This window comes from Armigeres subalbatus, chromosome 1, assembly GCF_024139115.2.
Source record: "Armigeres subalbatus isolate Guangzhou_Male chromosome 1, GZ_Asu_2, whole genome shotgun sequence".
Lineage (NCBI taxonomy): Eukaryota > Metazoa > Arthropoda > Insecta > Diptera > Culicidae > Armigeres > Armigeres subalbatus.
Genome location: NC_085139.1, coordinates 134,902,307 through 134,919,420, shown reverse-complemented (window position 1 = coordinate 134,919,420; position 17,114 = coordinate 134,902,307). Strand labels below are relative to the sequence as shown.

The 17,114-nt window shown below is 42.7% G+C and overlaps 2 protein-coding genes across 2 annotated transcripts in view; one reads left to right on the top strand and one right to left on the bottom strand.

Annotated features, from left to right (window-relative positions):
• LOC134205156 (neuropeptide F-like) overlaps positions 1 to 17,114 on the bottom strand; it is an 83,300-nt gene that overhangs the window by 50,221 nt on the left and 15,965 nt on the right. The window contains exon 2 of the mRNA XM_062680133.1: positions 13,265 to 13,506. Within this exon, the coding sequence (XP_062536117.1) occupies positions 13,265 to 13,449 (185 nt within the window). The 5' untranslated portion in view covers positions 13,450 to 13,506. The remainder of the gene's footprint in view (positions 1 to 13,264; positions 13,507 to 17,114) is intronic.
• LOC134205154 (synaptic vesicle glycoprotein 2B-like) lies at positions 661 to 11,250 on the top strand. Its single transcript, XM_062680131.1, has 6 exons — positions 661 to 935; positions 1,259 to 1,420; positions 2,075 to 2,237; positions 2,330 to 2,451; positions 10,027 to 10,438; positions 10,500 to 11,250. The coding sequence occupies exons 1-6, from the start codon at positions 803 to 805 to the stop codon at positions 11,086 to 11,088; spliced, it is 1,581 nt and encodes a 526-aa protein (XP_062536115.1). The 5' UTR covers positions 661 to 802; the 3' UTR covers positions 11,089 to 11,250.

Genomic DNA, 17,114 nt, shown 5'->3' with positions numbered 1-17,114 from the left:
TCGGGGTTCAGATGGAAGAAGGTACGTGGGGAGGCGAATGAACCACGAGTTGCTATTAAGAGAGCCATCCATCTTTCAGACCGCGAAAATCGGAAGACTGCGGTGGGTCGGGCACGTAGCCAGAATGTCGAACAAGAACTTGGTGAAAATGGTTCTCGATAGCGATCTGAAATTTTCCTAGACCGGACCGGAAAACGAACCCAGCCACCTTCAGCATGGTCTTGTTTTGTAACCGCGCATTCTGCCGCATGGCTAAGAAACCCCAGGCATTACATGTTAGGCATAGAACTGTCCATATATACCTCTTCATATTTCCAAAAAGTTTAAACAATTTAACCGGTCAGCCCTGAATCACGATTCTTATGCTAAAATAAACCATCTGTCAAATTTTCAGCTAATTCAGATAAAATTTCGAAGTGGCTCAAGCCGATTTAGTGTTTTTGAGCTATTTTCAGTTGTTCAGTTGTTGACAACCAGTGCAGATTTAATAGTTTTCATACGGCTTAACCGTATCTCAAAGCCCCGTTCGTCATCACATTGCAAATATCCCCAACGATCAAGAGATGCCATCCGAGAAATGTACACGGTGCCGTTGTTGGTTGCAACGTCAGGATCTTATCAGTTTCTATGTAGTGTATATGGGAACTAGTTGATCGCCAAGTTAATGATAGATGGTACGAGATAGTTGAAATCATTCAGTAGGATGGTGTAAGCTTTCAGTTGCTTGTGGACAGTGATTCTTATTGTAGGTCCACTATAAACGCGTTCAATAGTTTTGTTTGTGTATAAAAAGTAGATAGAAATGGTGCACGATCCTAAAAATATTGTGGTTGGGAATCTATTTTTCATTGAATCTTCAACTGACGGAAAACGGGGGCAAACAAAAAATAATGAGCTCAAAAGTCACACTTTTGATGAGGCGATTGATATTGTGGGTAAGTTGTTCGTTATGTCATCAAAATAATACCCATTGATATTTAGATGAATAATTACACGCATTCAGAATAATAAAAGTACGTTAAGTAAGATGGGTTGGATCTCTAGAAGTGTATAGTTATAGAGATCCAACCCATCTTTCCCCTATGGTCACAAGGTCATTGGACTCCTTATTATTTAGAACTTAAATGTCCTAAATGAAAATTGAATAGAACAAATGACATTTATTTGAAGGGTCATTAATTATGATGTAGGATTACTAATAAATCCAAAAGAATTTTCAAATATACAAAAAAATGATTCAATCACATATATTTCTTAGGATTTGGTCGAACTGGATGGCATGTCTTTTTGGTATCCGCATTGATTATGTTGGCCGTAATTAACGAAACCATGGGAATATCCATCCTTATTCCTGCATCGCATTGTGATTTGAATCTCTCGGCAACCGACAAAGGCGTACTAACAGGAGTGAGCTTCGCAGGTGAGTTGACGCAAATAGTATTGGGTATGATTTATTACTACTAGTCTTATCTTCATGGGAAGCTCATCTGTGAGGAGAATACGGATGATGTTTAATCTAACATTGTTCATATTTATAAAATTATCATTTTTATAAATATTTTTAGTTCTTTTTTTAAATTCATAGGCATTGGTAAAAGCGAAAGCAAGTGAACATGATTCTCCGAATTTGTAGAAATGAAGATTTGTTTACAAAAATACATAAAGTTTCAAAAATGTCATACCAGAATAAATCTTCCATGATGACTATGAGACACCATGGTCAAAAATCTTTCTTTTTTATACGAAACTTACAGCTTTATATTACTTCTTTATTACCATCTTCCGTCGAAATTCCTAATGAAAGGTCAACAGAACTGCTGTCCTTATGGCTCCAGCTTGAGCATTGAATAGATTTCACAGGTAATTTGCTTTCACTGTTTACACTGTGCTTTATCTATAAACCGCTGGAGAGGTGCAATACTGCAACCTCTTACTGGCAGTGCTCAGTGCACTTAAAGCTCATCTTACCGGGAAGCTGTATATGACTAGAAGTCAGTGTGTAGAAACCAACTGTAATAAATTCTTTTCTGTTTTCCCGTTTTCCGATATCTTCGTTGCCTCTCACAAACAACAGGTATCATCTTGACGTCGCACTTATGGGGTTATGTGGCAGACACCAAAGGGCGGAAAAACGTGATCGTGCTTTCGCTGGTAATCACTACCCTGTGTTCGCTGGTGTCAAGCATGGCAGTTAATTTCGCCACTATCGCTGTGCTGCGGTTGGTCGTTGGAATGAGGTAAGAATCTTCTGCCACGTTGTGTGAGATGAAATTATGTTATTTTACATTTCAGTTGACAATTTTGAACCACAATTTACTTTTGTTTACAGCATTTCTGCACCGTCTGCGACAATTTATGCCTATTTGGGAGAATTTACCAAAACTGAAAAACGAACGGTGGTGATTTCATTTGCCAGCGTTGCAGTTGGTTTGTCGTATGTCTTCACTGGAAGTAAGTACATGAATAAAAAGTATGATGTGATGAAACCAATGAAAACACTATTCTGTAGCCGTATTTAGCCTCTGTAACTTTCAGAATTTTATATTTGTCTCATAAAAGTCATGTCGGAACGACATGGTCTTCAAATTCGCTTCAAACCAAAATTCTATTATGGAGAATGTTTCCTTTTCCGGTTTGATTTCACATTAACGCTGATGATTTTTCGAACCAAAGTAGATACTGTCGAAATATCTTTATAGAGATCCATTTTCGTGTTGGAATTAAGATGTAGCTCCTAATCAGCTGATACATTTTTTCTTGGAATTCCATGTAAGAATGTTAAAAAATCTGGATATTCTCTATAGACTGCAATATTGACGACGTGCAGCCAAGGACCAAGTTGATTGGAGACAACTATTAAATGTTAAGCAAACCACTCTGTCCTTTTAAAAAAATAATACTAAACTGGACTCTCAGAAACCAAACCAAATACATTTTTACGACTAGTGATGATTTGTTCGTAAACGGCACATGGAAATCAATTCATATCAATATTTGTATACAATTGTTGTAGGATATCGTCAGTTAAAGGCATTGGCATTACTAAAGGGAAGATAAGAAGAAGTCTTAAGCCCCATATCCTTTCATGATTCCAAGGCTTCCAAAAATTAAATACTGCAACATCAGGTTTACTCGTATCACCTTATGGTTTTCGGGCTATGGCTAGGCTTGCTAGCAATTTATTGTGTCTCTGAATCAAAAGTGACGCAGGCAACGTTGGTCAACGCCAGTACAGCTTCCAAGATCTTCACTCATTAGCTTACTTTGGTGGCTAGTTCCACATTTCTAGAAGTCATATCCAATCAATAAAGAATTATTTTAGTTCATAGCCAGACCGTTGTAACCAAGATCCGTTCCTGTTGCCTGTAATCTTGCCCCCACGACCAAGGCATATATGTCAGTTTCAAGTTGTGCACTTCTTGTGATCTATTTCATCTCTGGTGGCCTAGACCAACGCTCGTGATCCAGCTCCCGTCAGTCGACCTACCGTTAGGAACCGAGCCCTTAATTTTAAAGGTATTTGCCTACTCATGGAGTTGATCTACAATGTTACGCATTGGCGTATATAAGGGGGGGGGGGTTAAGAGGGGGCTTAGCCCTCCTTAGAAAAAAAATAGCCCCCCTACGATTTAAAAAGTTAGTTAGCAGTGATATTAATTTTCAACATATAGCATAATAAATTGCTGAAAAATGAACTCATAATGAATTGAGTGGAAGACAAATAAGCTTGTTTCTCATTTCTGAGAAAAAATCTCATCAGCATCCGGGAAGGAATCTTATTAGTATTCGAGAGGAATTCCCATCAGAATCCGAGAAGAGTTCTCATTAGAATCTCTGAGGAATTTCTTTCAGAATCAGGATTTTATTCGGTATCGTTGAGGGATACCCTTAGGAATCTGTGGGGGTTACTCTTCATAATCCATGAAAGATTTACTTTAGAATCTCTCGTTGATTTGCTTCGGAATCGTTCGAAGAATTGTTCCGAAATCGTTAGGAAACTTGCTTCGGAAATCCTTGACAATTTGTTTGAGAATCCTTCAACGATTTGCTTCGAATTCCCTTAAAAAATCAATTCAGAGCTTCTTGAACTTTTTCCTCGGAATCCCTCTATGATTTGCTTCGGAATTCCTCGACGATCGGAATCCCTATAATGATATGCTTGAGAATCCCTCGACGAATTGCTTAGAATCATTCCACGATTCGATGTATGCCGAATACATTGACGGTTTGCTTCGGAATTCCTCGAAAATTCAGTTCGGAGCACCTCGACGATTTACTTCGGAATCCCTCAACGATTTGCTTTAACATCCCTGGAGGAGTTCCTTCGGAATCGCTGGAGGATTATTTTCGGAATCCCTGGAGCAGTGCATTAAAATGTACTGTCTTGAACTGAAAATCTTTTGATGGTCACGTGTTGCATGTGTAACGTTCATGAAACACAAAATATTATTAAATGACAGAAAAAAAAATGTCATGAGCTACCGTGACATTTTTCTATGAGGCATAATATGTGTCACAAAAGAACCGAATGGAATATGATGTATAAATGTCTAAATATTTGAAAAATAATACTGAGCTCGCTTTTTGTGCATTTTTTAAAAGGATTGTGGGATTTATACATAAGTTCAATCAGAATTAATTTCCTATATTCCGGGAACTGACTACCCGAAATGAACAATAATTACAATGTGATGAAAACCCGATTTGCATATATACAGCAAGTGAAATATCTAGGAAAGATGAAGGGGTGACGAGGTTTTATCGATTTCATTAGGTCGTTTCTAACGTAAATGTTGAAATTCATGTGGATTTTTTGATTATGGATAGGGACACGGCAGGTATTTCCGTCCATTATCGTAGGGGCTAAAATCAACGGAAGCAACGTACATTTGCTAGAACTCCACTATAGCAGAACGTTTCTCCTGAGCTTACGATTTGGTACGTATGAGTTTTACAAAAAAGCGTCTCTTTTATTGGCTTTCGAGACTATGACGAACAGACGAAAATACCTGCCGTGTCCCTATTGATTTATTGACTTTTTACGGCGTGCTTCTTCTTCAAAACCAATTAGGCTCATTTGAAATTTTTTTTCAAGAAATATGACCATAACATGTGTTCTTGAAAGTGATTATATTTTTTCAAGAAATATGCTCCGCAGCTTCTTTCAGCACCTTTTCGGCTGCTTCGGCTCTCTTTTTCAGCGTGATCTGTTCGTGTTCGGCTGCTTTAACGGCGGACTTGATGCTCGTCACTAGAAGCTTGATCTTCGTGTGAAGATTGTCCTTGTTCTTCGCGAAGTCATAAAGCTCGTTGACTCGTTTTCGCACCTCCATCAGGTTGGACCTCCCAAGTTGTAGCTCCTCCTGAGTAGTACTATTTTTTTGATTTTTGGGTGGACACCCTATTTTCGGATCCTAGCTCCTGTTGGCCTGCCTGGTTCTCAGCTGTCTTGGCTGTACTACTGGTACTCGCTACTGCTGCCTGCGACATCATTGGAGATCGCACCAGCTTCCCACCTTTTGCGAAAAAATTCGCCCCCTCCTGCTCCTTCGATGTTTGTAGAAGTTGTTTCCATGTTAAAAGGGTCTCCCCTCCGGGCCGTTATTTCTACCTGATAGTCGTCTCTTGTGATCCCATGGGTGCCTTTGTAAACAGCGAAGTTCATGCAAGGGTTGACTCCGGTGCCTTATAACACCGTGTTCAGAGCCGGATAGGCGTAAATCAGGAATGGTGCATCTGAACCTACTACCCACCGGAATAGGTTACAGGTTTTGAGCGCCACCGGAGGCCTGCCAGGTTGTTTATCGGGACGGAGGCAGACGAACCATTAACCTGCTTGCCATTTCAAAAAGATGGCACTCTTTTTTACTCCGGAAACAGAATAGCTCGATTGTCAGCCCATATACGCCTAATCCTATCCATAAATAGAGAATCGTTCAATGTCGTTTGCCGTGACCAGTATACCATAATCAGGATCTTACTGGTATGAATTCTGATGTGCCGGTTGGCACTCCTGTTGGGCTTGTGTACTTTGAGCAGCGCACGGTCGCTTTGATAGCAGACACATGCAGCTTTTTATAGAGGTTCAACAGAGCCCACTGTCAAACCCCACCACATCCTAGACAGGCCCCCTGTTTTTTTTCTTCTTAAGCAATGGAGGAATCTGCTCAACAGACATCCTGGGTTGTCCAGGAAGTGCGGGGTTAGGGACCACCTCCAACAGCAAACGAGGGAGGCAGGACTACATCCCCGACCCGCTAAACCGTTTCCTTTGCCGCCAAGCCCATAGTCCCTTCGGTACAACCAGAAAGTAATGCTTCAAAGGGGTGGCCTGTGCACAACGCACCCTAGAGGTTAGCTGCGTGTCCTTGCAGCACCGAACATCGTAACTCGCTTTTTTAGAAGAACACCATGGTATCGTGCCAGCGCGTTGCCGGCTTTCCAGGTGGCCTTACCACGCAATATGTCCTCGGAAGGTGGGAAGGGTCGACTTCGCGCCTGCTTCCTCTGCACGACTGGTATCAAGAATGATGATGCCGCGTGCACCCCAAATTGACCTTTCTGCGATAGGGCTTATTCGCCAGCACATAGAGGGACTTGCCGACGCGGTGCCTACGCCTGCCCCAGCCTTGACGAGGACCCTTTCCGTCCTCGGGCTCGGAACCCGCCCGGATGACCGACGCCGCGAAAGCGACGATACCATGTAGTTCTTTGCGCGGCCACTTGTTCGGTAAAAGGATCGAGTTCGACCATAGAGCATGACCACCGATATGACCCATGAAGCCGACTCCGATCCCTTGGACCACCTCTTATTTGCGCCTGAACTAGCCATCCTTGAGTCCATGCGCCACCTTCTGTGTAGCTCCGAGACGATTTGGGCGATAGCCGATAAATACAGGATAGTGATGGCTAGGACCAACAGCACACCTCCTCAGAAATCCCCGGAGATGTTAGCCAGGATCGTTGAAGGATTGTTCCCGAAGCATGACGCATCGAACTGGCCCGCCACACCGTACGAGTCAGTGAACGTGGTACCGCTAGTGACTAACGACGAGCTCATCGCCGTCGCAAGAAAACTTAAGCTAAATAAGGCACCAGGCCCGGACTGTATTCCTAACCTGGTTCTTAAGCACGCGATTCTTGCCGCTCCAGATATGTTCAGGAGCTGCCTCCAACGTTGCCTGGACGAAGAAAACTTCCCAGATCGTTGAAAACGGCAGAAGTTGGTGCTATTGCCTAAGCCTGAGAAATACCCGGGAGAGCCTTCGGCATACAGATCAATTTGCCTACTCAACACCTGGTAAGTTGTTAGAGAGGGTGATCCTAAAAAGATCGACGGACTATACGGAGTGTGCTGGTGGCTTATTAAGCAACCAGTATGAGTTCCGTCGTTCTACCATCGAAGCAATTCGGTCGGTAACGGAAATGGCTAAGATAGCGCGTCGTTTGAATAGGAGAAGTATTAGGTACTGTGTATTGATTACACTTGATGTAAAGAATGCATTTAATTACGCTAGCTGGTCAACTCTAGCTGATTCCCTGCATCGCTTGAGAGTCCCGGATTATCTGTGCAGGATTCTGAAAAGCTATTTTCAGAACAAGATATTGTTAGTCGACACCGACGTTGGTCAGCAGTCGATTGAAGTGTCAGCAGGTGTTCCACAGGGATCGATCCTCGGACCGGTTCTGTAGAGTATCATGTATAACGGAGTATTACGATAAAATCTCCCAGCTAGTGTGGAAATAGAAGGCTTTGCGGATGATGTAATGCTAGAGGTCACAGGCGACACTCTCGACGAAGTTGAATTGAAAGCTTCGTACGCGATTAGCAGAATCGAAGAATGGCTCAACTCAAGGAGGTTGGCGTTAGCACATCACAATGCTGAGGTTGATGTGGTGCATAACCACCATGGGTTGCAGCAAACGAGGATAAACGTAGAGACCTACACAGTTAACTCCGTGAGGTCATTAAAGCATATGAGCGTGATGATCGACGATAAGCTCAATTTTACGAGCCACGTCGATTATGTGAGGGGCTTCATTGGCAATAAAATCGTTATCACAAATGATGTCCAACGAATCGGCGGTGCAAAGTCAGGTACGTAGGCTTATAGCGGATGTAGCATTGTCTATTATCCGATACGGCGTACCAGCATGGTCCAAAGCACTAGAGGCCAGGTGCAATGTTAAGAAATTAATCAGGGTACATCGGCTGATGTGTCTACGGGTTCCAAGCGCATACCGCACCATATCTTATGAGGCGGTGTGCGTCATTATGCCGATAGGCATACTTCTGGAGGAATATGTGGAGTGCTTCAACGACAGGGACTCGGTGAAGTGCGACGTGTCAAAAGAGCAGCTTCGTTGCTCAAATATCGAAGAGCATGGGATACTGCAGTCAAAGGTTGTTGAACCCACAGACTAATTCCGGAGGTATCGAATTGGATTAGTAGGAAGCATGGTCAGATCAACTTCCACATGTCCCAGGTGTTGTCTGAACATGGCTGCTTTGAAAAGTTCCTGCATAGGTTCGGGTTCGCAGATTCTGCGGAGTGCCCGGATTATGTCGAATTATGTCGAAACTAAAGCGCTGGTGGCGTCTTGATCAAAACCAGCAACTGCAGTAGAGACTACTGTGATGCAGTGAACACTTTGCTCACCCCGACAACAAAAACGTCGCGGGTGGGCTGCGGTGACCTCCGTATGTAGATATAAAGGTCATTGCGGTTCACGCGTGGTGTTTGATGTGATCCTACGCGAATTTATGATACAGACCGATAGGTTACTATCATAGCTTGCGATCGAAAGGTGGTGAGGTTACCACCCTTGAAGTCGATGTGGCATTATACCGTCGAGTGCGTTAGCATAGGCGTGAGCGTTCTCAATAGTCATCCCCTGATGTATTGCTTAATTGCGGGCCGGGGATACGGACTGGCGAAAGGGTTTTGGTTTTAGTGGGTCGGGTTATCCCATCCCCACACTACCTGAGTTAACTTCCTCAGGTGTCTGTTTGCAGATTTCCGCTTACCCTCACTAAAAAAAGACCATAATTTGGACCGATCAAATTTGGCATAGTTTATGTAGTTCAACTATCCAAATATCTAAGAATAACAATTTCCGAAGTATATGATCTTGATCAAATCTAATAACCCATTACAAATCTTATCTGCCGAGCAAGTGGCTTTTTCGCTAGAAGGCCAACCATTTTTTAGTCATTGAAAGCTACATTTATGCATATATTCTGCTTACACGCGTTTCTATTGGAAATAATTATAAAAACAGGTTGTATGGAGCCCCATATCAAAAAAGTGGTGTCTTTATAATTATTTCCAGATTTGAAGGACAAAATCATGTATAAAGGTTCAAGTTGAAAACAGGTGCCTAGTAAAATTTTAACCAAATCGAATCGCTACGAATTGAGATTTCGATCCTCAAATATGATGAAAATGTATGAAAATCATGCTTTTGCACTAATTTCCGGCGGTATATTTAAGCCTAAATAAATTCCGCTTCTTTTTGGTGGAAGTCACGAAGAATGTTGAATAACAAAAAAGTCACATCCAGACAGAACAGATCAGCAAAAAGGGCTACCAGGAACTAGTTTTTTGAATCCTCATAGAGTTAAGAGCCCCGCACATATACATTTGCGTTGCGTTTGACAGATTTTCCATGGGAATGCTATCAAACGCAACCAAAGCGTTTCCTATATGCGGGGTTCTTTAATTAAAAGTTCAAGCCAAATATGGTTGTGTTTATCAACGTTCAAAATACTGGACTCTATAAAAGATCTGAATTGATATTTGATTAGAATCATAAATACTCAGTTGAGCCATGACAAAATAGCGTAGCTTCTATTTGTACCGAAACAAGCAAGACATAGTAAAGACCTGTGAGACGTCCCCACATCTATGTCAACCTGTTATTTTTATTTCTTTATTAAAGTGGCTTTCAGCCCTTGGCAGGTTCACCTCTAACCTGTTAAATGTAACTGACATTCTAGTAAAATCTTTTTCCATATCGTTACAGCTATTGGCTGGATAGTACTATCCTTCGATTGGCGGGTCAACATTTTCGAGCTGGTGGAATTTCGACCATGGCGACTTCTTTTCATTCTGTACTCACTGCCGGGAGCCATCGGTGCCATCTGGTTGATGTTCCTGCCGGAGAGTCCCAAGTTCTACATTTCTCGCGGCGAAGATGACAAAGCGTTGGCCATTCTACGGAGGATGTACGTTGAAAATCACCCCGAACGAAGCGGGGATGATTTTCCGGTAAAAAGGCTCACACCGGAGTGCAGCGAAAGTGTGGAGTGTGTGAAGCAGCATGGATTGATCGGCATTTTTGCTAACATGTGGAACCAAACGGTACCACTTCTGAAACGACCCAACTTACTCTATTTTTCGGTTTGCTGCGCGTTACAGTTTGGAATGTTCATGGTGTAAGTATTTTGAGACAATGGTTGTTGGTTTAGGATAATTGACATTCATGATCTGTTGCAGTTCAGCTGGAATGGGTCTATGGTATCCGGAAATAGTGAATCGCGTGACGAAATCCAATGGAAATGATTCAGCTACGATATGCGAAGTATTGCGAGGGGTTGACTCACCAGAGGAGGATTTATATTCATATGTCGTAAATGAGTGTAACGATCATGTCACTAGTGATGTATTCGTGTATGTTATAGCACTTGGATCGATTTACACTTTCTTGTACCTCGCCATTTCGGCCATGCTGCGGAGGATCAGTCGAGGATACATCTTGTTGATTAACTTGTTAATCTCCGGATTGTCAGGGGTTCTACTCGTGTTCATCAATGAACCGTACGGTGTATTGGTGTTGTTTTGTTCTTTTATGGTGTTTGCTGGTATTTCTATTTCTATAGTAAACGGTGCAGCAGTATCTCTATTCCCTACTAGCGTACGAGCTATGGCGGTGTGTTTGAGTTTGATGATGGGCCGTCTAGGAAGCGTAGTCGGAACTAATATAATTGGGCTTATAATAGAGGACTATTGTAATTTGACTTTCATCTTGTTTGGTGGTTGCTCGTTACTCGGAGCTGCACTAGCACTGATTCTTCCTAGTCGGTAGATACCTTTTGTTAGCAATAAGTTCCATAAATGGCTAATAAATGTCTCTAGTCAAATTTGAAGCTACTATTATGATCTGTTTAAAGTCAGTCGATATCCATGGTAATAAATCAAACATTTTCCAGTGAATGACAAAAATAAAGCTTCTTCAACTGGCATTCCACTTATCGGTGTTTATTTTCAGCTATGATAAACTTGTACCTACTTGAAAACAAAACCGCCTTTTCTTTTGCAATCGCCTTGCTTCATCCCGTATCATCTCACTACCGATAGCATTGAAAAACGACGAACGTGATGTGCAGGTTTTATTTTTTTTCCTGTTCCATGTACCCACCCACTAGTAAGCATCAGTTGAAAATCATTCCATGTTGTGAGAAGAAACTTGAGTTTTGTTAGGGTTACTCCTGATTGTCTTTGATGTAGTAGAGAATGGTCTAAAACGTATCCTTAATTTCCAATGTTGTCCCAATATAAACACAAGTATTCATTCATTTTAATACATATATCATATTAATTTCCTACACAGAATGGTATCGCTCAAATGCATTTGAAATGAGCCTAAAAATAGCTGCTGAAAAGCAACCCCAACAAACACTTTTAGCTGGATAAGCTAGTTTTCTTGCTGAAGAAGACTATTTTTGGTAGAATAAGCGCTTGACTATTAGCTTCCAACGGTCGTTGGTTGCTTGTTTGTTAAATAATTAAACTTCCCTGAACAAATTCAAACTTACCATTACAGTTTGACACTGAAAAACTGCATAACGAATTTGTAGTGTATAAATCTGAGTACCTAAAAAATGTTCTGATTGAATTATAAGCAGGGCCACTTTGATCAACGGGTGCATTTTTAGCCATTCTTTTCAAATATGTACCAGAATGTGATGTGCTCCGCCTTTGGTCATATTCGTTATGCTTGCCTATGATGCCTCAGTTTTGTCGTTATATTGCATAACTTCAGAAATTGTTCTGAAGCTACACAAGAGACTAGCTGGTAAGCGAGAAAAATAGACTATTCTCTCACACACACGTACAGTATCGTGTTTGTCAGCAGAAAGTAGTTGATTGTCTTAATAAGGTTATTTAATTAAAAATTGTTTTGTAGCAACGACCATGGTTTCGTGTTCTATCTCAAAGCAGTAGCAATAGTGTTGAGCAGAAGTTTTGGCAGTACGAAATTTTCTCCTGATGAAATCAAATTAATCAGTACTGGTCAACAGGTGGGATTGTTATTTCTACGCAACATATATTATTCTATCATGCTCCCAAAAAGACAAGTTCAAAATCGAATATTTGAGTATGCATACGTATGTTACGTTGAAGTAGTTAACACAATTCTAAACAAAGGGATTTTGTGCATGCTGTAGGGTTCTAGTTTGCTCAAGAATTTGTTTCGAATAATAATTTTACTCAATCTGGTGCGAATACTCCCATAAAAAGTTAAGGGCAAATAACCATAAGTTCAACGGCCTACATCTTGGAGCATAGGGAACACTTTGTAAAGAAAGCACGATGTTCAAAAATAAACAAATATTTTAGCCATTGTAACAGTAGACCAAATTATAAAACAAAATATCATTTGGAAAATTTTGCCTGTATAACAATTGTTTTAACATATTTATGAATAGTTTTAAATCAACTCCTGTACGCGATGCAATGCATGATGTAAATGCTTCCCGCAAACATAAATTTGTTTCTTTGTCTCCGTCGAAGCGAATTATCATTAATGGTAATTCGTTGTGCGTAGCGTCCTCGTATCATCAGGTAGCACTTCGGTTCATTACTACATCGCACGGTAAAAGGTCGATGCATCTGCAGCTGGCCCTTGCATTGTAGATTAGTTTGGGGTTGGGCACCTTTAAGGGCATTGGATGCGAGAAACCAGAGAAAAAACGTGCAAAAATAAATAAATCTGTCAATGCACGTGGGCATGTTTTGTTGCATTTGCTGCGGAATGCAATTAAATATAAATCGTTAGCCGATCGCAGTGGGACCTTAATAGTGCAGAAGCAACATCTATCTTTCGTTTGCTCTGGGTGTCGGCAATTTCCTCACGGCTTACGCATTTCAAACGCGCTGTCACCTGATTGTTATTAATATTTTCGATTTATGGTTTCATGCATAACGAATAGGTGTACTCGCTAGATCGCGGTTATCGGTTCAAATGGGCAGTCACTTACCTTGGCCTAGCGTGTTGGGCGTGTTTTGATTCCAGTTCCTGTAGAAGTCGAATGGCTTCGGCCACAGATGTTGGGTCATCCTGAGGCCGAGCTTCGGTGAAGACGCTCAGGTCTATGAGCAGCGTGCATACCAGCAGGGCAACGAGAGCACGCCGGGACAAGCTGGACGAAGATGAGGATTTCATTTTGTTATGTGATAAATTGGTTTCCACTGCCAGGGGGGTTGTCCAGAAAGAGAGAATCTATAAATGGGAAAGTGCAAAATAGGCATCGGTGAATCAAGATTTGTCCGATTTTTTAATTATTAATAAGAGACGGGCATTGCAACAGTACCAGGGGGTTTCATTTCAGCGTTTATCACATATAACGCATAATTAACGACATTTTTTCCACTTTGGTGATTTTTATGAATTCACGTTCAAAGGGAAAGCATAATGCGATGATAAATTATTGTTTTGCACTTAATGTACTCAAATAAATCAATCTATTAAAATAATTCAGTGCTGGTGCATAAGGCAAAGCTGACGAGTGAAACTGGGATTATCTCCTTTATTATCTTGAATTTTGGAGGTTATATCCAGTTCTTCGCTGGCCATGAGTGTGCAGGAGTCAGACGAGCTCTTGACTAAAGGGGGAGGGTCGTACACAGTGTTGTAAAATGTTATCCGCAAATCATTTGACTATTTTGTTTAATACTTTTCTAGAAGCCTGATTCACTTCATAATTTATGATGAATATACATTATACAATGGTTCTATATTTTTATGTGAGGGTACAATGCCTATCAATCCCCGGAAGCTATACCTAAGATGACAGCCCCATCCCGGTGGATAGGGAAGCTTGGGCCAACAACCTACTGTTCCCGAAACATCAATTTGTTCGAGAATCCGATAATGAAAGAATACGGACTGATTTTACGGCGACGACTCTTAGCGCGAAGCAACGGACACGAATAGGAACATGGAACGTTTTAAACCCTAGTCCAGCAGGGTAAATTGGCAAAACTTGCCAATGAGGCACGCCGCATGAAGCTTGAGATCCTGGGGCTGAGTGAAGTCCGTTGGCCAAACTTTGGAGAACACAGAACGCCATCGGGACAAGTTCTGCTATTCTCTGGTTTACGAGGTGAACACGCTCCCCGGCACCGCGGAGTTGGCTTCCTACTAAGCGCTCAGGCACACTCTGCGCTAATGAAGTGGGAACCTATAAGTGAAAGGATAATTGTTGCCAGATTTAGAACACCGGTCCGAAACCTTACTATAATCCAATGTTATGCGCCAACCGATACTGTCGATCTGTAAGACAAAGAGAACTTCTACAGTCAACTCAATGCCGTCGTAGATAGAATTCCGAAGGGTGATATCAAGATCTGTTTGGGCGACTTTAATGCGAAGATCGGATCCGACAACTCGAACCATGAGCGCATTATGGGACGCCATGGTCTCGGAGAAATGAGCGAAAACGGAGACCTGTTCGCAGAATTTTGTGGTAATAACGGCATGGTGATCGGGAGATCGCTCTTCCCTCATCGACCGGTTCACAAGGTCACATGGGTCTCCCGTGACGGCTTTACAGAAAATCAAATCGACCACATCTGCATCAGTCGAAAATGGAAACATAGCCTTCTTGATGTACGGAATAAACATAGTGCCGATATCGCGTCTGATCATCATCTCCTCATCGGCGAAATACGCCTGCGAATTGCGCAAATTCGTCGGCAGGAGGAGAGAGCTGAACGACGGTTCAACATACACCGACTGGAAGATGCCACTGTGAAACGGTCCTTCGTCGAAGAACTGGAGACGCGTGCTGCAGATATTCCGGAAGGTGGCAGCGTGGAAGACCAATGGACCGCCATCAAGAATGCTTTCATTGCCACCAGCGAGAACAATCTGGGCGAACTGCGCACCCAGAGAAAACAATGGATCACCGATGAGATCTGGAGGAAGATAGAGGAGCGAAGAGAAGCCAAAGCCGCGATAGAGCGAACCAGAGGAGCCAAAGTCTTAGCCGAAACTCTGGTTCGAGCACTTCGAACAACTTTTTCAGGTGCCAGCCAGGCCATCACCACCTCGGCATGATCTGTCTAGGATCCGACGTATAACATGCGTCAATACCGAAGCTCCATTACTGCTAGAGATTCGAACAGTCATCCAAAGCATGAAATCGAATAAAGCCCCAGGGGTCGATCGCATATCGGCCGAGATGCTCAAAGCTGACCCCATGACATCCGCTCAACTACTACATCGTCTATTTCGTTAAATCTGAGACACCGCAAATTTCACGGTTGACTGGATGCAAGTTATTATAGTGAAGGTGCCCAAAAAGGGTGAGCTGACTGTATGCGACTGTATGGCGAGGCATTATGTTGCTGTGTACAGTTCTCAAAGTTTTATGCAAAATTATCCTAGCCCGGATTCAGAAGAAGATCGATGCGACTCTCCGGCGGCAGCAGGCCGGATTCCGTGCCGGAAGATCCTGTGTGGACCATATTGTCACGCTCCGCATCATTCTGGAGCAGGTCAACGAATCCCAAGAGTCTCTTTACTTGGTATTCATTGACTACGAAAAGCTTTCGACCGTCTCAATCACGAAAATATGTGGGACGCCCTGAGACGCAAAGGGGTTCCTGAGAAAATCATCGGCCCATCGAGGCACAGTACGAGGTCTTTTCGTGTAGAGTGCGAAAATGGGGTATTGTCCGACCCTATCCGGGTCGTAGCTGGTGTGAGGCAAGGATGTATTCTATCACCGTTACTGTTCCTCATCGTAATCGACGAGATTCTGGTAGATGCGATTGACCGTGAACCAAACCGCGGGCTGTTATGGCAGCCTATAACCATGGAGCACCTAAACGACTTCGAATTGGCTGATGACGTTGCACTCCTCGCGCAACGGCGCTCTGATATGCAGAGTTAGCTCAATGACTTTGCTGAGCGCTCCTCTTCGGCAGGTTAAGTCATCAACGTCAACAAAACCAAATCGTTGGATGTAAACACGTTGAGCCCTTCCAGTTTCACAGTAGCCGGGCAACCAGTGTAGAATGTTGAAAGATTCCAATATCTTGGTAGCCAAATGGCGTCAGACGGCGGTACCAAGATCGACATAGGCGCACGGATCAAGAAAGCAAGGGCTGCCTTTGCGAGTTTAAGAAATATCTGGAAAAACAGGCAGATAAGTGAACGCACCAAAATACGAATTTTCAACTCTAACGTGAAATCTGTGCTGTTATATGCTAGCGAAACATGGTGTGTATCAGTGGAGAACACTCAACGGCTGCAGGTGTTCATTAACAGATGCCTGCGGTATATAATTCGAGCCTGGTGGCCTTACAACTGGATCCCAAACAACGAGCTCCATAGTCGTTGTCACCTGAGTTTGATAGCAACAGAAACTCAGGATCGGAAGTGGGGCTGGGTCGGCCACACTCTACGTAGGGGCGGAAACGAAATCTGTAAACAAGCATTAGACTGGATCCCAGCGGGACATCGCAGCAGAGGCAGACCCAGAGGCTCATGGCGGTGAAGCCTCAATAAAGAAATAAAAAGAAGTCGACCGAAATCTAACCTGGCAACAGGTTAAAGCGATAGCCGGGCAACGCTCAGGATGGAGATCTTTCAAATCGGCCCTTTGCACCACCGGAGGTGTACAGGATCCATAAGTAAGTAAGTTAACTACAATGCCTAAATATAAAATCTGAGGCTTGAGAGTGGAATTTCTCCAAAATGTCACGAGTCATGTGTAGGCGTAAGATTGCCAATCCGGAGATGGCGAGTTCGATTCTCAGTCTGGTCTAGGATGTTTTCGGGTGGGAAACATTTTCGACTCCCTGGGCATAGTGTGTCCATTG